General features: G+C 37.8%; 2 protein-coding genes across 2 annotated transcripts; one reads left to right on the forward strand and one right to left on the reverse strand.

Moving 5' to 3' along the window:
• Nucleotides 1-797: 797 nt before the first annotated feature.
• LOC129003745 (uncharacterized protein F54H12.2-like) lies at nt 798-1,733 on the reverse strand. Its single transcript, XM_054432041.1, has one exon. The coding sequence runs from the start codon at nt 1,731-1,733 to the stop codon at nt 798-800; it is 936 nt and encodes a 311-aa protein (XP_054288016.1).
• A 13,062-nt stretch (nt 1,734-14,795) lies between these two features.
• Nucleotides 14,796-18,695, forward strand: LOC129004477 (uncharacterized). The gene is made up of 2 exons (XM_054433078.1): nt 14,796-15,006; nt 18,346-18,695. The coding sequence occupies exons 1-2, from the start codon at nt 14,883-14,885 to the stop codon at nt 18,582-18,584; spliced, it is 363 nt and encodes a 120-aa protein (XP_054289053.1). The 5' UTR covers nt 14,796-14,882; the 3' UTR covers nt 18,585-18,695.
• Nucleotides 18,696-20,203: the final 1,508 nt, after the last annotated feature.

Raw genomic sequence — 20,203 nt, forward strand, 5'->3', positions numbered from 1 at the left:
GTGGATGGAGAGATGTGTTGTGGGATTCGGTCAGCAGCGTAAACTCCCACATTGCTCACAGGTAGTTTGGATAGATGCCTTTCTATCTGCACTGTGTTCATTCTACAGTATCATAACCAATAGTAGCGGCAGAGGCAGCAGTAGTAGTTGTACTAGTAGATGTGCTAAAACAAGAGCAGTAGTAGGATCTCGCATCTCCACTGGTATCCACACATTCATCCAAATTTGTTGTCAGATGTAACCACCCACGTATTGCGACACAGTTGGTGAGCGCACATCGACTGTTTATAGACTTGTGATTGCGACATCGCAAAACGTTTGTTGACATTAAATTATTGATTGAAGTGATTGATTCGCAACCAATTGCACCAATATCGATTACGTTGGTAGTAACAAAGTCCATCACATGATGACGCTTTAAATATTCTTTCTTCTCAAATCCCTTGACGTAAACCGTCGGTCTTCTTGATATACAATCAGTCAATTTGTTAAAAAGTTCATAGTACGGAATGTCACCGAACTCCCATCGTAGTCCGTGGCAGTGTTTTGTGAGCCAGTAGCTTTCCCGCAATTTTTCATCTGACAACTCTGATCGATCGTAAGGTGGTTTAGCAATATGATGCATAAGTAGAACGCCGGTGTCAGCTTCCAAGACGCAAACTTCCTTCAGTGTATATTCATTTTGGTTGTCCTTGAAACATTGAATGTCCACAATGATGGGTGATGATATATTCAATTTCTTGAATGCTCTGCGTAAACGGTCCATCTCAAACGAATGTTTATAGAAGACTGATCGATTAACCACCAAAGTCCACAATTACATTGCGTTGTCGATCAATCTCGATGACATTGTCAAACTCGGCATAAACCAAACAGTTAACAGTTTCGGGAAGCGCGTCGTCGAATCCGAGTTCCATTTGAACACTACCGTTACGCACCAGATTCCAATGTGTTGTGTCACTTGCAGATAAGTCTGGAGTTAGGTCGAATGCCATCAGACAGTATCCTTGTCCAAAGTCTTCCCTACTGATAACGGTGCCGGCATCGCTAATATGTACACCAGAACCGGAGAACATCGAATGATATGCCATAACATATTTATCCTTTGATTTTTCAAAGTGGGGCTGTAATGGTTTTGATGGAACTTGTTCTCCGTCAACATATAGACAAAAGAAGTTTGTTTTAAAATGTTCGAAGTTGTAGGGATTCTTTTTAAAATCTCCATTGTATGCGGCATTCGTAACCATTCCCACTATGATGCGTTTCGGCACTTGGCCGAGAAACATATTGTCCAAAGTCTTGTTACGTATTCCAGAGGGTAGTGTAAATGTTTTCAGCTCCACTCGTGTGATTGGATATTTTGCCGTACCAGTCTGGAGTGTTTTACTGTGCGCCAACAGTGCGGTGGGACTTATTTTGCATCTTCGAATCCAGAGACTAATATCGACAATATGTACCTTGAATTCACCAGCGCTGGCCATAATGGAGAACGCATCTTTTGATCGAATAAATTTAAATCTCAACTCTACGCCATTTAGCATGAACTTATTCTGATTGCAAATATCCACATGCAAATGTCCGAGCATATCAATCTCACGGCTTTTATTAGTTAGCTCCCGTCTCGCTTTGAGTCCTTCATTTTCTTCCGCGCAATCGTTCATGTCAATACCATCGTCCGTGTACCAAAGACTGCATGTTAGATGTGATTTTCTAGCATCGTATCCATAGTTCATTAACGTTTCAACGTAAGCTCGATATGCATATGTGTTGTTTTGGGGCGTAACAAGTTTTTGATTCATAAACATATCCACTTGACTAAATAGTGAGTGTAGCCAGTTGTTGACTGGCCCAACTGTTTTCGCCTCTTCGTCAGTAGTGACCGCAGTTCCATTAGATTTAACAATAGACGCGGTCAATTGTATCATTGTTTGTGAAAGGTCAGTATATTCATCGCCATTACCCGGAACTACAAACTCTATTGGCGCATCATCGGTCAATGTGGATATTGGTTTGTACTGGACCCATTTGCCGCTTTCAATACTCGTTTGCGTAGGTGGTAAGGAGAATAAATCCAGCTCGGTCTTGACACACTCACATGATTTTTGATGTAGAAACGACATTTTACTCCTTCTTCTTTAACTAACTAAAAATATCAATAGACTTTAAATTTTCACTGCGATAAGTACGCTTCTTCGGCGAAGTCACCTTCTTCATTGACTCTACTCCTCCTCGTTGTCGTTGTTGTCGTCTCCCTACTAGTCTCTTGTGTTTCACTCCTCCTCTTCTTGATGCAGACGTCCGCACTCTAAGAAGTTTAGCCAACGACTGTGGTGTAACAGGCTTTCTGCCACGGCCGTGCATTGCGCGTTTCGCAGAAGCCTTTCGCGTTGCGCGTTTCGCGTTACTCTTACGCGTTACGCGTTGTCTTTTCGCGCTAATGCCACCTCCACCACCAAGCATCATACGTTCCATCTGCTCGTCAGCTTTACGTTTCAACGATCCAGTAAACTCTCTAAGTCGTAAGCTGGCGGCTGTTTTTGGATCTGTAATTTTACCACCTGCCAGATCGGTTAGGAATCCAACACCGGATCTTAATGCTTCTTGTCCTACCGATTTTGTTCCGGACTTGATCAGCGGAGCGATAGTGCGAATCATACCGCCCAGAAAACTACCGATTCCATGCCCTCGCTGATATGGTGCACCGTGAAATACTCGATCAATAGCACCGCCAGTCTGTTGTAATTGTTGCCGTCGGTAGTATGCCAAATAGGGATCATTCAGATTGATTATCATTATTGCTGCACTCTCCTAAAATGAAGTTTCACGTACGACGTTCCAAACATGAATGGCAGTTTTTTCCCTGTGTGATCCCTCAGGTCGATTTCCACTGTTTCAAATGTGGATTTCATAACGGGTACATAGTGCGGACTTGTGAATGACACTGAATTGTACGATCCGTACTTGTACGTATCTATATTGACGTTGACAATATTCAATAATGGTGCTGTAGTATCGCCGATAAATTGTGGCTCTATTAAGTCGCAATACACATAAATGTGCGCTGGAATGCCCAATGCGAGGTTTGGCGCTTTAGAACCAATCAGTTCGGTAATATTTGGTTTTAATATATTTTTCTCATCATAATCAAAACCCAACTGCTGTGATAGTTTTTCACTCAGACTCACATTCGACACGTTTTCGTTCATGATCCTGAGTTTAACTCTGTTGATTCTCGTGTCGTATGAAAATTCCATATAATCGTGGATGTCTTCATGTTTGTTGATTGTATTCAATAGATCATCAAGATTCCTATAGTATCCACCTGTTATTTTAATAGCGAAATGTTCTGTATCGCGGATCGTTGATCTCGCTAATAAACTATCATACTGAAATCGTATTGTTTCGTCATCAACATTGTTTCCGTTCACCACAAATGAACAAGGATAGTGAATGTCCACCAAAGCCAATTCCCACTTCCCGTCTAATTGGATGTGTTTGGACAAGTGTGTGGTATAACTGGTCACTGTATTTTGTGGGAAATATTTCATAGAACTATTGCTGGGCAATGTCATGAAAAATTGACTGATGTTAGACATGTTGTAAATCGTGCGCAGCTACCCAAGAGTTAAACTCGTCTCCGTAACCTTCCCACTTCACTAGGTATCGCTTACTGTGTCCTCGACCTTTGGTCTCTATTATTTTATCAATCTTAAACAAGTGATTGACGGGTAATGTGACTTTTTGTATTTCCTCTTCATAAAACTGTCCATTCAATTCTTCACCATTGAGATCGGTAAGTGTGTACAAAGGTAGCGGCATAAACAAATTCACTCGATGTATCGAAAACACTTCTTTACTCCAGTTTGTCTCGTAGCCTTTGCTAAATCTCCCTTTCTCCCTGGCTATTCGAACTGTATCGCCTACTTTTAGTTTTGGTTTCACTCGTCGTGGTATCTTTTTAAACATATGTTTTAATACATTGTAGATGACATGATTGTCCCCACCGTCCACATCTACAGGACGTAATCTATTGCCCAAACTCCTGTGCACACTGTTGTTGTACGCATTCACCAATTTTTCTAACACATTGATGTAACGATAAGTGTTTTTATGAGTCAAGTATCGCCACATACGAGTCTTCAAGGTCCGATTTACTCTTTCGATCACGCCGCCTTTGATGTCTGGATTTTGTGTGGTGACATATTTTATTTTATATTTTTCAAACAATCGTACGGTCTTTCTACCTGTGAATTCACTCCCTTTGTCGGTTTGTAAGCACGTTGGTGTTTTAATAGCTTCTTTGAAAATGTCCTCAAAAGCTGTAGCCACCTCAGCACCTTCCTTCTTCTTTAACGGCCTAACATAAAGACGCTTACTAAACACATCAATCACTGACAGCAAGTAGTTAAAACCATCATTGTATTTGCTCAATCCTCGCATATCGTTTAAATCCGCTTGCCATAGTTCATATGGTCGAAACACCATATACGGATTGCGTTTAAATCGTTTACGGACTGGTTTATGCAAAGTATAAGTGTCTTGTGTTTGTAACCAATCAACTATTTTACGTTTGGAAATATTTTTCTCTCTCGCTCCTCGTACTAACGGAGCTACGCCGCCATATGAGGCAGGATCGTTTGGATTATAATACAACTGTTCCATTGTTTACGGTTCGTACGGTTCCCAATTGTTGAGTGACTGCACAATCGAATCTTCAAGAACCTCTCTTCTCACTGCACGGTGATCAGCCACTTGCCTCTGTGGATACGGAGCGTGACCCACTCGCCTCACATATGCCGACTGTAAACGATCTGGTAATAAATATCTTCTTCGTCCTGTAACTGATACCGTGGCTCCTCCTACTCCTCCTCCTCCTCCTCTTGCCCCATCATCAGGTTCATCCATTGTTTCTTCTACCGAGTCATATACTGATTCGTCTGTTGCCTCATCAAACATTAAATAGTCCAACGCTTGTTTGTTATGTATATATTCTTTAGGGACATTCATCAGTTTCAATGCTCTCAACATTTCGTTCCATCCTGGTGGTAATGAATGTGCTGCTCGAACTCGTACTATTGCATGTGTCACGTCCACTAAATTGGATCCTGGTATTTTGTTACCCTGTATAATCACTTCAAAATTATCATTCCAGCTAATCAAACTGTCGTCGCGTGTTATGAAGCGCAACAAGTTTCGTGCGCTATCCTTATAAGTCTTTGAAAATGTTTCAACAATTTCCTCTATTTGACCGGGGTAAATACGTCGCTTGTTAGGTCCTTGTTGCCCATGCTGCCTGTCTCTTTCACCCACCTCGTTAATCTGATCGTCTAGTCTAGTGTTCACGATGGGGATACTAACTGGTTCACGATTACTTGACGCTACGTTTAAAAAACGTTGTAAAACTTGACTGTACAACTTCCATTTATCACTATCATTGAGTTTTTTATTATTCATTATCTCTTCCATTTCGTCATCCAAACTTTTGTATGAACGTTCAGTTGAAAGTTGCGGTTGATTAGCAGACGATTTTAACCGTTCAATTAACTCTTGTGGAACAATGACCATTCTTCGTGCATGCTCCATTGTCGTGTGCTCTGTGTAACTTCACGCACGGTGTCTCAGAATAGAATGCCAAATCTTTATATGGATGTAAACGTAGAAGTCACTTGGTTAATACAATTTTAGTTATTCAAAGCTGATTGTACAACTGCTTGTAACACAGTACTTAATAATAATGGGATAATAATTCCACCTCCTTTTTGTACTAAATATTTGCGTTTTTTATCCCAACATTCACCTCGTTTTACAATTCGACGAAGAGTAGTCTTATGTCTTCGCAATTTTTGTTTTGTCTTCTCTGATAGAGGAACGTTACCTCGTAACACATTGTAAATGCATTCACAAACTGTACGAATAGTACTCAAGTCGCACACTTTTAATAGCCCTTTGCGCTCTTTTGGAGTAGCATGTATTAACACTTTGAGTAGCGCTCTGTCCTTCCTCAAGCACGACATGATGACGACTAAATTATTTTGTTTTCCTATTTTGTTTCGGTACGTACACAAAATGGTTATCATCATCTGGAAATATATTACTCTGTATTCGCATATCGTCAGGTGTTGATTGTTTCAGATCTATCAATAGGTAGCCATGTGGTCTACTTGTTGCATCGGCATACGCTTCCTCGATAAACTTTGAATTTTCTGGATGGATTTGTCTAGCTAAACACTTGATCTGCACCCTATCTCTAGGATTCTTAAAACAAACTAAGTAATGCGCATTTAGTGATATGTCTCTCTGGCCACGTCCTTGGTGGAAAATATTTTGAGTTATAAAAAACACACTTATATTCCTATGATGACAACCTTTTGTAAATAGATCAACCACTATGTTATTTGTTTCTCGCATCATATCATCTATTACCACAAGTATCGGTTGATTACCGTCAAAGTCTTCCATGTTTGGTAAACCTTCAATGTATTTTATTTTTGAGTTTGATGAATTACCAACTCCTCCACCACTACCATAATGCCAGTATATACTAGAGAATGATGTGTCACACATTTCTGAAATTTTATCAATAAACCTTGAGACAAACACTGATTTACCACTACCTGAAGGCCCCGCCACAATGGCGGAGAATGGGTGTAACCACTTCAAAGTCATACTAACTACTGATACCAATCACTCATTGCTTTAACTATAGTATTACCTTCGGGTATAAGTCAATCATTTTAGTCAAGTATTTATGTTTGCAAATAAATGAAATATTTATTACTTACGAAAACTATCAAAATCTACATTGGTTATTTTAAGAACATATACATTTTTTACGTCTTGACGTTACTTGCTTTACAATATTTACAAAAATTCCAACGGTGTGAAGGAGGTGCCGGGTCTGGCTGCGTGTTTCACCAAGCGAAGGCGATCTCCGAAGCCGTTGTTGTAGCGATCGATGTCCGAATTGCTCACCACATTATTAAAGCGTCTCGGCAGATAAACTCGCAGGTAGTAGTCATCTTCCGCTTGACCCTCCAGGATGACGATGGTCGTCTCGCCGAATGGTGTAACTACTCTCTCCATCATCGTTATTAGGTATGGAACCTCAGCAATCAAGTCGGTAATTCTGGTGTACGTCGGGGAGTTGTTCTTGCAGGTGTTGAGTGAGGTCTTCAGGTCCATCGGTGTAGCCTGTTCAGTGGTCATCACGTTGTATGTCTCAACAATGTCGCTCATAGTGTAGAAGCTAATAGTGCTGGTGCTAGTGGTGAGTCGTTGATGAACTGGAGCAGACTGATGTTTGTCTCAGACAGACTGGGGCTTTTTATTCTGATCAGCGGCCATTTTAGTTGGTGGGAGAGTGGGGGGGATTAATAATGAGCGCAGCTGTTTTAACACACGTGTTTACAAATGTCTAGAAAAAAGAGTCGGTTGTCACATGTGGATAGTTTATGGGCACATGTGTTCATTAATTCATATAAACATCTCTATTGCTTTTTACGTACCACACGTTTCTTTGGTTTTACATCTAGCTCGCCACTTTTGCATTGTGTAACAGTTTGAGTTAATCCCGTGAGTTTCGGAGCACCAGTTGTTTTATCAACCCACATGTTTTCGATCTTTTCAATTGCTTCATTAACACTTTCTTGCACTGCTTTGTCTTTGTCCAAATATAAACCGCACATGAACTTCATGTCGACACCTTCATACACTTCCACTTTCAATAAAACACTTCCTTTGTTTGCTGGATTTTGCACTGCATACATATTACCTTTATCCATCCATGATACTATGGGACAATCCGCTGGCGGCTTCGGTACCCATCCTGACTTTTCCACCTTGGTCTTAGCCGGGGAACTCTTCCTTTTCTTCATACTACTACTACTACTACCACTAGTACTGTTTGTGATTGGAGTCTGTTGAACTGCGTTGTCCGTCATACCGTCTATCTCTTGCATAAATGATTGAATGTATTCGTCAATGCTGCAAGAGGGATTCATATTCACACTGTTCGGCTGCTCCACTGTGACTGACGTGATGTGCAATGAGTTAGGGTAGAGGTGAGCAAGCCAATGCAGGTGTGCCAACAATATATTTTAATAATTTTTCAAAACATAACTCATGGTTTACATTTTGACACTCTATTATATGTTGTAACCTTAGCAGAATAGGTTTACGTAATAATGTTTCAGTCTGTTCTATTCTCAGTTTAAAACGAATACTATCTAAATGTGAGTAGCATCTTCTGTCTTCATAGTCCGCAAAATAAAATACAGTAACTATTGGACTTGAAAAACATACACTTTTCTTACAATTTTGTGTCATATGTACGCTATTTTCATAGTGTACGTCTATTACATCACTATTCCTACCACTTTTTCAGTTGGGTTGGTCGTTCAAACAGTCTGGCAGGTAAAACGGTTAAAATATTTGAAATATGTGAAATACTGCTCTCTGATTGGTCAAAATAAGCTAACATCCTATTGGTGGTAAATAAGAAATAAGTGTGCGCTATGCGGAGAACAAAGAATACAAGGGATGAGCGGGGGGCCGCTTGGAGAGCAGGTGTTGGGGAGCAGCTGCGGCTGACAGTGAGTGATGGTGTAGGGAGGGTTGGCTTGGAGACCTCCCACGATGCGTAGGGTGGTTCCAGACAACAAAGGATGACCTTGAACCTGCCCGAGGGTGGTAGGGGTTAGCGACGGGGGTGGCGCCGGGGGTGGGGTGGCGTCGGGGGTGGCGTCGGGGTGGGGGTGGCGTCGGGGCGGGGGTGGGGCGGGGGCGGGGGCGGCGTCGTGTGACGTCACACGCTCACACGCTCACTCACGCTCACTGCCGCCGGAGCCGCTAAATCCCTCTACTATTACCATATACCTTCCATTCATACATTAGAGCTTATAAATGACGAAAAGTTGAAAATCCGTTTAAATGTTGCGAAAAACAAACATAATGTATTTCTTCAAATTAAAGTTAAAAAGATACTTAGAAAAAATAGATACTCTAAAAACTATATGATTAATTTGGATTACCACTTACAGGATTTTATCTTTAGTCTTATTACTCTATTTTGCATGCCGAAGGTTTTAATGTGTTTTTTTTTCGGTTACGTTTAAAAGAGTTTGCCATTATCGTCTACTGTACAGTATTTGTAATAATATTCGCTCAACAATTTTTATTATTATTGCTGATGGAAAACAGTGTTATGTAAATATATCGTTTTATTGGGTACCTAATGTAGTTATATTGGGTGAAGTAATATGGAATAAAAAATTAACAATTAACATTTAACCGCCATCTACAAAACACTGGACAGACACGAATCTTAAAATCCTATTTAAATTTACCCAAGATGAAAAAATGAATGAGATATCAAATCAATAGCTTAGTGGTTGTAGTGCTAATAAACAAAAGGTCGGCGGGTCAATCCTTCTAAAAATCAGGAACATTCTATCCCTTCAATTCTATTCTACGATCACCCTTTTTTCATATTTTTTGGGTGAAAATATGCCCACTATATTAACAAAGCAAAAATACAGCATAAGAGAATTTGAATAATCTACTTGTATGACAGAATGAAATAGGTTTAAACATAATGAACCACCTTTTCAAATAAGTGACGTTTAGTAATAAGATATAACTGAAACACGATCAACCATTTTGTTTGTTACCATAGAACTCTGAGGACGTCAACCACAGAAAACATTAATTATACGGAGTAAGAAGTTCTAATTTGAATACTGCTAAGTAAAGAGGATAAACTCCAAATTAAAAGTATTACTTTATCAGGGTAAAGCAAAGTTTTAATTGGACTAGTTACTAGTTGGTGCGGAGATATGAGATTGTTCGGATAAGAAATTAAAGTTTATTAAGCGAGGTTTGGCTAATACTATTTTCGTGTTTCAGAATAAACTTTAAGTCTAGCGAGATTAAACCAACTATCCAAATTAGCTGGAATTGCAACATTACAGGAATCAGAATCGGATTTGATGCTTTCGGTTGACGGGAACTAAAATTGGATTCGTGCTAAGTAAATGTTATTGTTCAATACTGTATTCATATTGATAAATAGAGAAGAAATTTGACACGGACATTTAGAATGATGAATATCCTGTTGGAAAAATGAATAACGATCAAATCCAATAAAATATTGATGTTTCTATAATACTTTACAAGGTATGCATATTTTTACCTGTAGCAAATATTGCAAAGAATTGCCTCAAACTATAATCAATACCAATACAGTAACAAGATTATTGTGTGGTATTACGTAACATACTTTAATTATTATTGTAAACAAATCAAACAGACTTTTTGGACATTTTGAGCTGTCTAAGACCTTGCAAAGCTAAAATTTATTTTGAATTTAAAATATTTAAAAAACTTATTTTAAAACTATTTCACCTAAATTTAGCTTATTTTAAAACTAATCTTTGGTCCCACTGCGAACACCCAATGTCAAAACGCATAAAAAATAATATGAATAAAATTGTTATTCATATTATTTTATTGCGTTTTTATTACCCCCACCACAGAAAACCAACAGTCTAAGCGAATTTCCATTTTCTTGGCTGGATTTATACTAAAATATTCCCTTAAAATTGTCAGATTTATTTCCTATTTAATTAATTAACTTTAATGTTAAAGACTACTTAGGTTTGCTGCTACAGGGAAAGTAATGAGGTGTGTAGTGTTTTTATTAAATGTTGATAGCTTAGAATTAAATAAACAAATTTGACAAATTGTATTAAAAATATATCCATAAACAAGCAAACTACAACAGTTTATTTATTCTCCATAAGAATAACATGAACATTTTTAATTTTTTTTTTAATTATCTCCGCAACCGTTCGGCATAGAACAACGCTTCAATATACAAAATTATTTTTTTAAGCTCTACTAAATGGTTCGAAAAGACATTGTGAAGAAATTGTGTGTGCTTTTAGGGTCAAAAAATGGGAAAACTTTTTTACCCCATAAAAAAACCCAGAACCCCCCTTCCCATATTCCAATCTTGCTGATTCGCGAACTCGTTCTAATAAACGTAGGTTTATACGTTTGTACCAAATCTCATCAAAATCAGATAATCTTTTGCGCTAGCGGACATGAAATTGAACGGATGGTGTTTTTGTCCTCTGGGTACCTCAAAACGAAAAAAAAAATTGTCCCGGGTCTAGGTGTTACCATGAGACCTACGGTAATATCTTATTCCCTATTTGGCAAATTCGCTAAAATTAATCGGATTGTTAAAGTTATTTCTCCAAAGACCTATTGTATTATCTTACACTCGTCCTCCAATTGTTACCCTATGTCCTATATCATAATTCTTTATTTGCACTGAGAAGAGGTGAAGTATTAATAGAAAGGAATAGTGCGTAAAAGTAAGTAATAGTTTACAATGTCAATATATGAATCAAGCTTAAAGTATTAATATAAAAATAAACTCATTCAACTAAGAGTATTCATTCTGTCTATTGTAGTTACCATTACAGTTTTACAGTTCTCTGTATGTATTCTGCACATGTTATAACGACTCTTTTCCAAGCAGTTGGCTCGTACATAGTTCTCAGTAAGTAATACTGTACTGTTAATGCTAATGATTATTATTGCTGTAACCCAGAATCCTCATCTTCAAAATGGAAACTTGGTACTTCAGGAGATGAGCTTAGTTTTTATCCTTAGATGTGACTTGTGCACGTACCGTTCACAATTCACCAAGATCAATAATGTGTATTTTGTAAAATATTAGAAGTAAGTTAAGATAAAACAGTACCAGCAAATGAACTTGTACCGGAGCTCTCGCATTTATTACTTTCATCAACAATTAAATGGTCTTTGTTATTAACTAAATTTTTGATGTATCATTTTACGGATCAATTTGATTTATTTGACTGATCTCTTGTGATAGGTTAGGTTAGGTTAGGTCTTCCAGCCTGATGGCCCGGGTTCAAACATAGCTGATCACAAATGGACCATATTATTGCTATATAATGTAGTGGTTCGGCATCCACCTTCATAAGTAAGTACGTTACCCAATTAACGAGAGACATGTCCTATTTAGAACTATATTTTACTAAGCGATGAGAAACTCCTCTGTACCGAGGAACTCACCCCACTAAAAACCATGCATAATATGTATTGATTTTAAATAAAACTAAAAACAATTCGTTTAATAATTTTCTCAGGATGTGTTGCATCGATGGGGTAATAGTTAAATTAATATCGAACGATGTTGCTTATAAACAACTGTATCAAGGAGCATCGTCTGAATCTAGATATGCACATTGATATAGTCTAACTTTAATTAGTTAGGCCATATATTTATACATCGATGGTTCTGCATAACTATAGTCTTACTAGGAGTAGTTTCGTATGAATACAATGAAAGCAGTTTACTTACCTCATTTTATTTACAAAAGATCTCTTCATATCTTCCGTGTTGTTCCTGATGAATGAGGTTCATTCATGAAGCGTCGTTCGTTACCTGCAGTCCTGACAGATCGACTTCGTGGGTGGCTTCGTTAAATAACCACACTTTCACGCCCAATTCCAGATTTTTCAAACAAATTAACGCCGCTAGACACTGGAGATGACTGTAATATCACATCTGTGACAACCGACAGTAAAACAGAAACAGGCTGAAAATACACATATGACTTAGTTCTGTAATACATCATGGCTGTGGCATTTGATGAGTTTGAGAAGGGCTGTTACCATCTGTACTATTATAGATATGTGGCGGTACATTTCCATACGACCTTTCGATAAACATTTATCAATGAATGTGACGGGCCTTCAACACTCTGAGGTGGGCCTAGCATAACACTCGAAGGGTAAATTAATTGATGTACACAATTTGTATCAAATAATTACGGTTTTATAAAAGAAATGGAAAGAGGGGTGCTATGGCACTGAGTGTACCAACCGCATATAATCCTCCACGCAAACCTCCATGAAGACCCCGTAGTATACCAAACTAGAGTAGTATGCTTCCGGCTACACCTCTATGTAACCTCCAATGCGACTCTTCGTGCGCGCCCGACATGATGAATTACATAGATTTACGTTTTACATAGACGTAATACGGTCTCTTCATCTAACCTCCATCCCTCCTCCCTCTATGTCTTCACACTGTGTGACTAACCTAGCAGCTAGTACAAAAAAATATGTGTCTTTTAAAATTGTAAGTTTGCACAAAGAAAAAACGATTGCGTCACAAATATTCTTTAGTACGCAAACTACCTCATATAAGATTTATGAAAACCGTTTCCAAATACAACGTTGAAGCTCACGACCCAAAACTAAAACAGTAGTCCCCTTTCAGAACAGCCGCTCTAGGAATGCAGCGGTCGTTTACACATCTTGAATCTAACTTATCGCCTGATTCGGCAGTAAATCCTTTGCACAAACAGTCGTGGCCGATGCACTTCTAAATATCTCCCAACATAAAACAATCTCTGGAGCCATACCGTGCGATCTTCCCCAAATAACGGCCCTAACTTAGCCTGTAATTATAAACAGCTTGTCACCCATCAGAGCAAGAGAGAGATAGAGGTGACAAACGCCAACAATTGCCCCCTGGGACTACAAATCTGTCCGATGCTCAACTTATGGACTGTCTGATCCTCTGAGATTTATTTATTGTCACGATGTCCAATTATATACGTGTGTCGTTCCGATTTATCTCTACAATATTTAGAGCTATCATGGACTACAATGAATGTATGTTTTATCGATGATGCTAGTAGACTCATAGATGAACTACAGTAAACAGATTATTCCTATTATATTAAAAAGATTATTATTATAAGTTCAAAGAATTTTTTATTGAGCCCATTTATCACTTTAAAAGGAAAGTAATCTAAACCCAAACTTAATTTTTGTGAATATATCGAGGTCCCTTCTTGCCCCAAAGACTACTACAGTATACAGGCTAGCAACACACCCCATACTGTTCATACTGTTGTTGATGTGTTTTTCATGTCCGATTTACTTTTGACTACGTAGATATTGATGTTGATACAGTATCTTATTTTAGGGTAAGTTTACAGTCCTCTTTACTCTTTGGCACTTCATAAAAAACAAGTTATAATACATGAATACATTCATTTATTTTGTAAAATAGTCTTTAGCTGATAAAAAAACAAGAAATAAATTTTTAAAATTGAATGGCTTATACCATATACCTGGCAGACACTTATATCTTAAAATTGACGACAAATCTACATGGGAGTATTTAATATAAAGCAGAACAATCCCCTAGTTTGTTTTATAAGTTAACCATGAACACATCTTACACACGAGCAATGTTATATGCATTTCATTTCAATTTATTTTTTGTTTCAAAACTGTTGAAATAACAAGAAATATAGGCCTACAGATTAAACACGTATTAATACAAACTGGAAAGAAATTAATCTTTTAAGTTTTCTTCGGCTGGTACGTATAGATGAAGAATGTATGGGAGCAATATATAATTTTGTTAAAAAAAGTTAACTTACACCTATCAAGAAACCAATTTCACGTTGGGGTTCGGTATTCCAGTGAAAAAATTATCTTTTCTACACTCCACTCGCGAAATTTTTGGTAAAACACGTCTAGTTGCTTTACATTGGTGCTGTAACCATTGATTATGTAACAATGACAAAACCCTTCAACCCACCATGTATTGTAAATTATTGACTCCATTCATTCTAACCTGATTGCCTTTACTAACACCTGTCTATTAAATATCCTTTAAGCCTGGCAATTAGTAGGATTATTAAACGTCAAAATGTTAAACAGCTGTGTGATTAAAAACAATGCAACATAAATACCGACTAACTGTGATATTCAGTTTTATATCTAAATATCAGTGCGTGTTACATTAATATAGTGTTTTCACGATGGAAATTATGAGAAAATTGTCTAATTTATTAGATTCTATGCTAGATGTGCATAAAAAGAGAACCAGACTGATGATTAATTACGTTGCGATCGCGAAACTGAATGGAGCTTTAGAATGTCTAGGTAAGTTTGCCAATTTGGCATTTTAGCGAATTTCCCATATAGGGAATAAGCTATTACCGTAGTACTCATGGTAAGACCTGGACGCGGGGCCGATTTTTTTTCGTTTTGAGGTTCCTAGAGGCCAAAAACACCATCCGTTCAAATTCATATATCTTACTAATATTATAAATCTGAAAGTTTGTGAGTTTGTGTGTATGTTTGTGTGTATGTTTGTGTGTATGTTTGTGTGTGTGTTTGTTGCTCAATCACGCATAAACTACTGGACGGATTGGGCTGAAATTTGGCATGATGATAGCTCACATTCCCGATTAACATTAAAGCATATTCTTATCTCAAAAACACTTTCGGGCTCCGCCCCAGTGGCTCTGTAGTTCCCCATGTTAATCTTATGATTTTTCATATTTAAAAGGAATTAATGAATCTTAACAGCTGTTTCAATTAAATAAGTTGGTTCTGTTCTATGATGTGCAATAGCGTAAAAGTTACAATGATTACCAACAGGGTGCAGCACTATTAATTTTTTTTTATTTATGACAACAGCTAATTTTCAACCAAAAGGTGAGTGAGCGTAGCGAACGAACTTCAACCTGGTGGCAAGTTAGCGTAGCGAACGAGCTAACCTGAAGGCAAGTGAGCGCAGCGAACGAGCTCCAACCTAAAGGTGAGTGAGCGTAGCGAACGAACTTCAACCAGGACGTGAATGAGCCATGCGAATATTTATGAAGTTAAACGGGGCGAAGCCCGCGGGTACAGCTAGTATATATATATATATATATATATATATATATATGTCCGTTAGCATGATAACTCGAGCAAAAATGAAATTTGGTACAAACGTGTAAACCTACGTTTATTCGAACGAGTTCGCAATCCAGCATGATCGGACCATGGGAACGGGAGTTTACGGGGGGTTTTATGGGGTAAAAATAGGTTTTTCCTATTTTTTACCCAAAAAACATAAAATTTAGCAATTTCTTTTCAAGCCATTTTGTAGAGCTTAAAAAAACAAATAATTTAGTATATTGAAGCGTTATTATGCACCTAATGGTTACGGAGAAAATTCCAAAAAATTGTAAATTTAAAATTCCAATGTTATTCTTATGGAGGATAAGTAGACTGTTGTAGTTTGCTTGTTTATGAACATATTTTGATCGAATTTGAAAAATATTTTTATTTCTTACTAACTATTAACATTTTACAAAAAAAGAACAGTTTTACCCTCCCTGATGCAGCAAACCTAAGTACTTGTTAAACTAATTCTATTTAAATCGGGAATAAATGTTATATTTTTAAGTAGACATTTCAGTGTAAATCCAATCAGTCAAATGGAAATTCGCTTAGTCTGCAGGTTTGCTGCGGCGGGGGTATTTAATATTTTAGTGAAGATTTTGCACCGATTACAGTGTATTTGCTGGTTCTTGTTGATTATTATTGAAATATTTTTCAAGCTTCCTTGGTTAACAGATATATATGTATCTTAAACAATATACCGGTACCGTACGTGCTATATCTTTGTAAAAGTTTAATTCCAAAATAATACTGATAGGAGTTGTAGTATAACCTAATAAGCTTAATGCTTGAAAGTTGTGCTAATGTCTAAATAAATAAATCACTATCTTTAGATGATTAAACATGTTATCAAAGGTATTAATTTCATTAACAATAACAATTTTTAGAAAAGTCACAAGAAATGAGTACCGTACCTAAATTGTTTTTTTGTAGTTATATACTATAACATATACTGTCGTTAAAAAACAAACCAAATGTAGTATGTTTGACAAAGTGGGCTAAGTTACAGCATACAGCACGGGCCTACTCTGTGGCTATAGATAGAGATTCAAATGTAGCCTGCAAAGCGGTGCTGCAACATGTAGTGCATTACACTGTAGCAAATAGTGTATCAGTGTTTGAAGGCATTTTCCTAAAGGTATTATCCGGAGGCCACTTACGTTACTTTTTGGGTAGCAAAACAAAAAAATGCAACTTAAAATATGATTGTATCTAATTTAAAGCCATAAGATGGAAGTCGCCAAAAAATACGCTCTATGGAGGGAAAATTTAAAAAAAATTAACTTTTACAAAGAAAATCAGACAAGAGGCATGACATAAGTAAAATTAAAAACTATCGTAGTTTATTCAGTTTTTGTGACAGCAGAAACTTTTTACATCAGCGTTTTCAGATTAAAATCTTGTTTCTAATGATAGGTATATAAATTACTATGGCTCCCTTGGTCACCTTAATCGACATAATTTCCAGAGTACTTTATTAGTTTCACTTTTCACAAAGAAGACTTGGGATACAGCATTCTTCGTGTCATATTTTTAATTATCTGCCACCAATAGGAGTATGATAAACATGGCGATATACTGAATTGTTATTAAGTTAATTGGCTAATTTCAATGGCAAGGTTTGAAAAAAGTTTTAACCGTTTTGTAGAACCTTCTTCATCTCTGATTAACTTGATAGGATGAGAGTATCTCCTGAATTCATTCAGATAAATTTTAAGTTAATCAAGGGGTTAATTAGTTAACAGTGCTCATTTAATTTAAAATCCTGGAGTTTATTACGAGAGTTGTTGTACCTAAAAAAAAAAACATATCTTCGATGATTTTGGCTTTTAGGATCTTAAAAAGAAAAGGTGCATACACTAGTCTTGGATATAGGTCTCGACATAAAGATTGATGTTTTAATAAGTAGATTTTCAAAATATTGTTTGTAAACAAGAATGAAATCGGGTATTTTTCCGTTCTGAGATACTATTTCGGTATGCACCTTGGAAAAAAACAACAAGATAATCTCGTGTCTAACTGTCTCAAATGTCTACACTAGGTGCAAAAGGTCTAGCGACTCTCGCAATGTTAAAATGCCAAAGCCTTGTTTACATCGAACGGTTATAAGGAAAATGCCCCCTTAAGTTCGGTCTTTTTGTGAGTAGACGGACTATGAAATCAAGGCAGAGATGTTTTGGGCTTCATCTCGGTCCTGCCAATTAAAAAAATGCATTTTAAGTACATGTCTCTATTGCACTATTCCGGCTATTCCCTGGCTTTGCTTTACGTTGATATGCTCCACCATAGATAAAACATACTCCTTGAGGAGTATGTTTGCACTGTTGGATGTGTGCTGTTTGGTTGGAGTGTGTTTTTGCACGCACAGGCCTTTTCGGCCCATATGGGCAAATGCGAGGTTGCCAGTTGCCACACACCTCTTAAAAACCATCATACACACAAAATACTTCAGACGTACCAAAAAACCCTCGGCATTCGTCATAGCTCTCAGAATAAGCAAAGATTCCTAGCATGTATGTATAACCTTATACAGCAAGTTTTAACTTTCAGGAGATGAGGTTGATTCTCCTAGACTACGGGAGAAGAAGAATCTCTCCCGGTCGCTTCCTCCGGTTCTCTCCCGGTTCCTGGAGGATATGCAGAGGGACCTGGCTCTCCTGCGAAGTCTACAAGGATTGTTGTCGTGTCTTAGAGCTCTGGACCAGAACGTTGTTGTCGATCTGCTGGGGATTGAGAGTTCTACCAATGGAAGAGAGAGGGATGTTGATAAACACACCAGAGGAATCTGATATCAGTGAGTGAAAACTTCGAAATTAGGAGTGATATCACACAAAAAGGAACAACTATGTAAACTAATTGTGTTTGTGTTGTAGTGATGATTTTTCGATTAAATAGATTTTGTTGCGATTTTTAATCAATCTCACCAATAAATTTATTTGTCAAAAAAATTACAATTTTGGATCCGTAACTGTCAAACTCTTCAAACATAAGTAAAACAAAACAAGTATAAAACTTCAAAGGAGGATGCTCGTTTTGACTATTATTTATAGAACTGGACATGCCAGATGCCATTCTCATTTTAAAGTTGCAGATTTCAAATAAAAATTAACGTTGTAGAATTTAACCATCGACTGAGTTCGTTTATGTGAGTTACTGATTTTTGCCGAATACGAAAATTTTTAAAGCCAAACTGAGAGTACACGATTTTACAACCAAAAATACAACAAAAAAGGAGGGAAATTCAGATTAAGGCCTGTGACATGGCCTTTCAACCATATTATGAAAAAATTCTTCAGATAGTCTTTAAAGAAGGTATGTCTACCTCAAAATTGAAATTCAATAAATTGCACGTCTTGTTAAACTAATTAATGTTATCGATGTTTTGGAATGTTTAGTTGTTTCCGTCACAAAGAAATCCTTAAGCGGAAGACGAGTAGGCTAAGGCCGGGCGCGCACTATCCCGACCACGACCACGACCACGACCAAACGCCCGACCGGTGGTTGTCATTCACCATGCGACCAGAGCACGACCCGACCACGACCCGACCAAGGCAGCGAATGTTTTACAAACTTCAGTGTCAAGATGATTGTTGAAGAAGTAGTTGTTATGGTGCATTTGTATTGTAAGTACGTTAAGCGGAAGAAGACACTGTTAACTGTTAGGTCTGAAAGGGCATTTTGCAACATTTTATGAAGAGCTACGTCAATATGAAGACAGGTTTCAAAAGTGTCAAAATCCTGCGACATTTTACCAAATGAGTCACTTCACAGACCGGCGCAAAAAACTAGTGCTCACCGTTTGATTAGTCTAGGAATATTCGGGGTTGAGTGGTGTACTGGTCGGGTCGGAGGCAAGTCGGGGGTAGTGCGCGTCGTCCCATTACATTGTGTGCTATTTTTGGCTGCAACGACCAGCGGGTCGGGCCCGACCAAACTGGAAAATTTTGGTCGTGCGACCAGGGCCCGACCAGGGTCCGACCAGCCGACCAGTGCGCGCTGTTCCATTTATTCCTATTATAAAACTGGTCGTATCCGACCAGTCGGAGTCGTGGTCGTGGTCGTGGTCGGGATAGTGCGCGCCGGCCCTAAAGCTAAACTGTTACTCCCGTAGCTCAAACAAATCAAGGTACGAATTCAGATACGGTATATTATTTGATAAGGAAAGGCTCGTAACTAACACGGGAATGTTGTGTGTCGAGGGAATATGTTCAAGAGAATTTAATTTCAAACTTTCAGGAATCCCTTTACGCTGTATACTAACAAAGGGATTTCAACTAAATTTAGATGATTGTTGGTTTACCTCTCGTATTGCAGTTTGCAGTCGCCGACAAGTAATATGTGTCTCAATCATACATTCGGCGAATCAAAGTAGAGTTTAGTTCAGGAATGTTTTGTGTTTGATGGAGGC

This window comes from Macrosteles quadrilineatus, unplaced genomic scaffold (genome assembly GCF_028750875.1).
Source record: "Macrosteles quadrilineatus isolate MER2022 unplaced genomic scaffold, UCM_ALF_1.0 Scaffold_9__3_contigs__length_116548681, whole genome shotgun sequence".
Taxonomy (NCBI): domain Eukaryota; kingdom Metazoa; phylum Arthropoda; class Insecta; order Hemiptera; family Cicadellidae; genus Macrosteles; species Macrosteles quadrilineatus.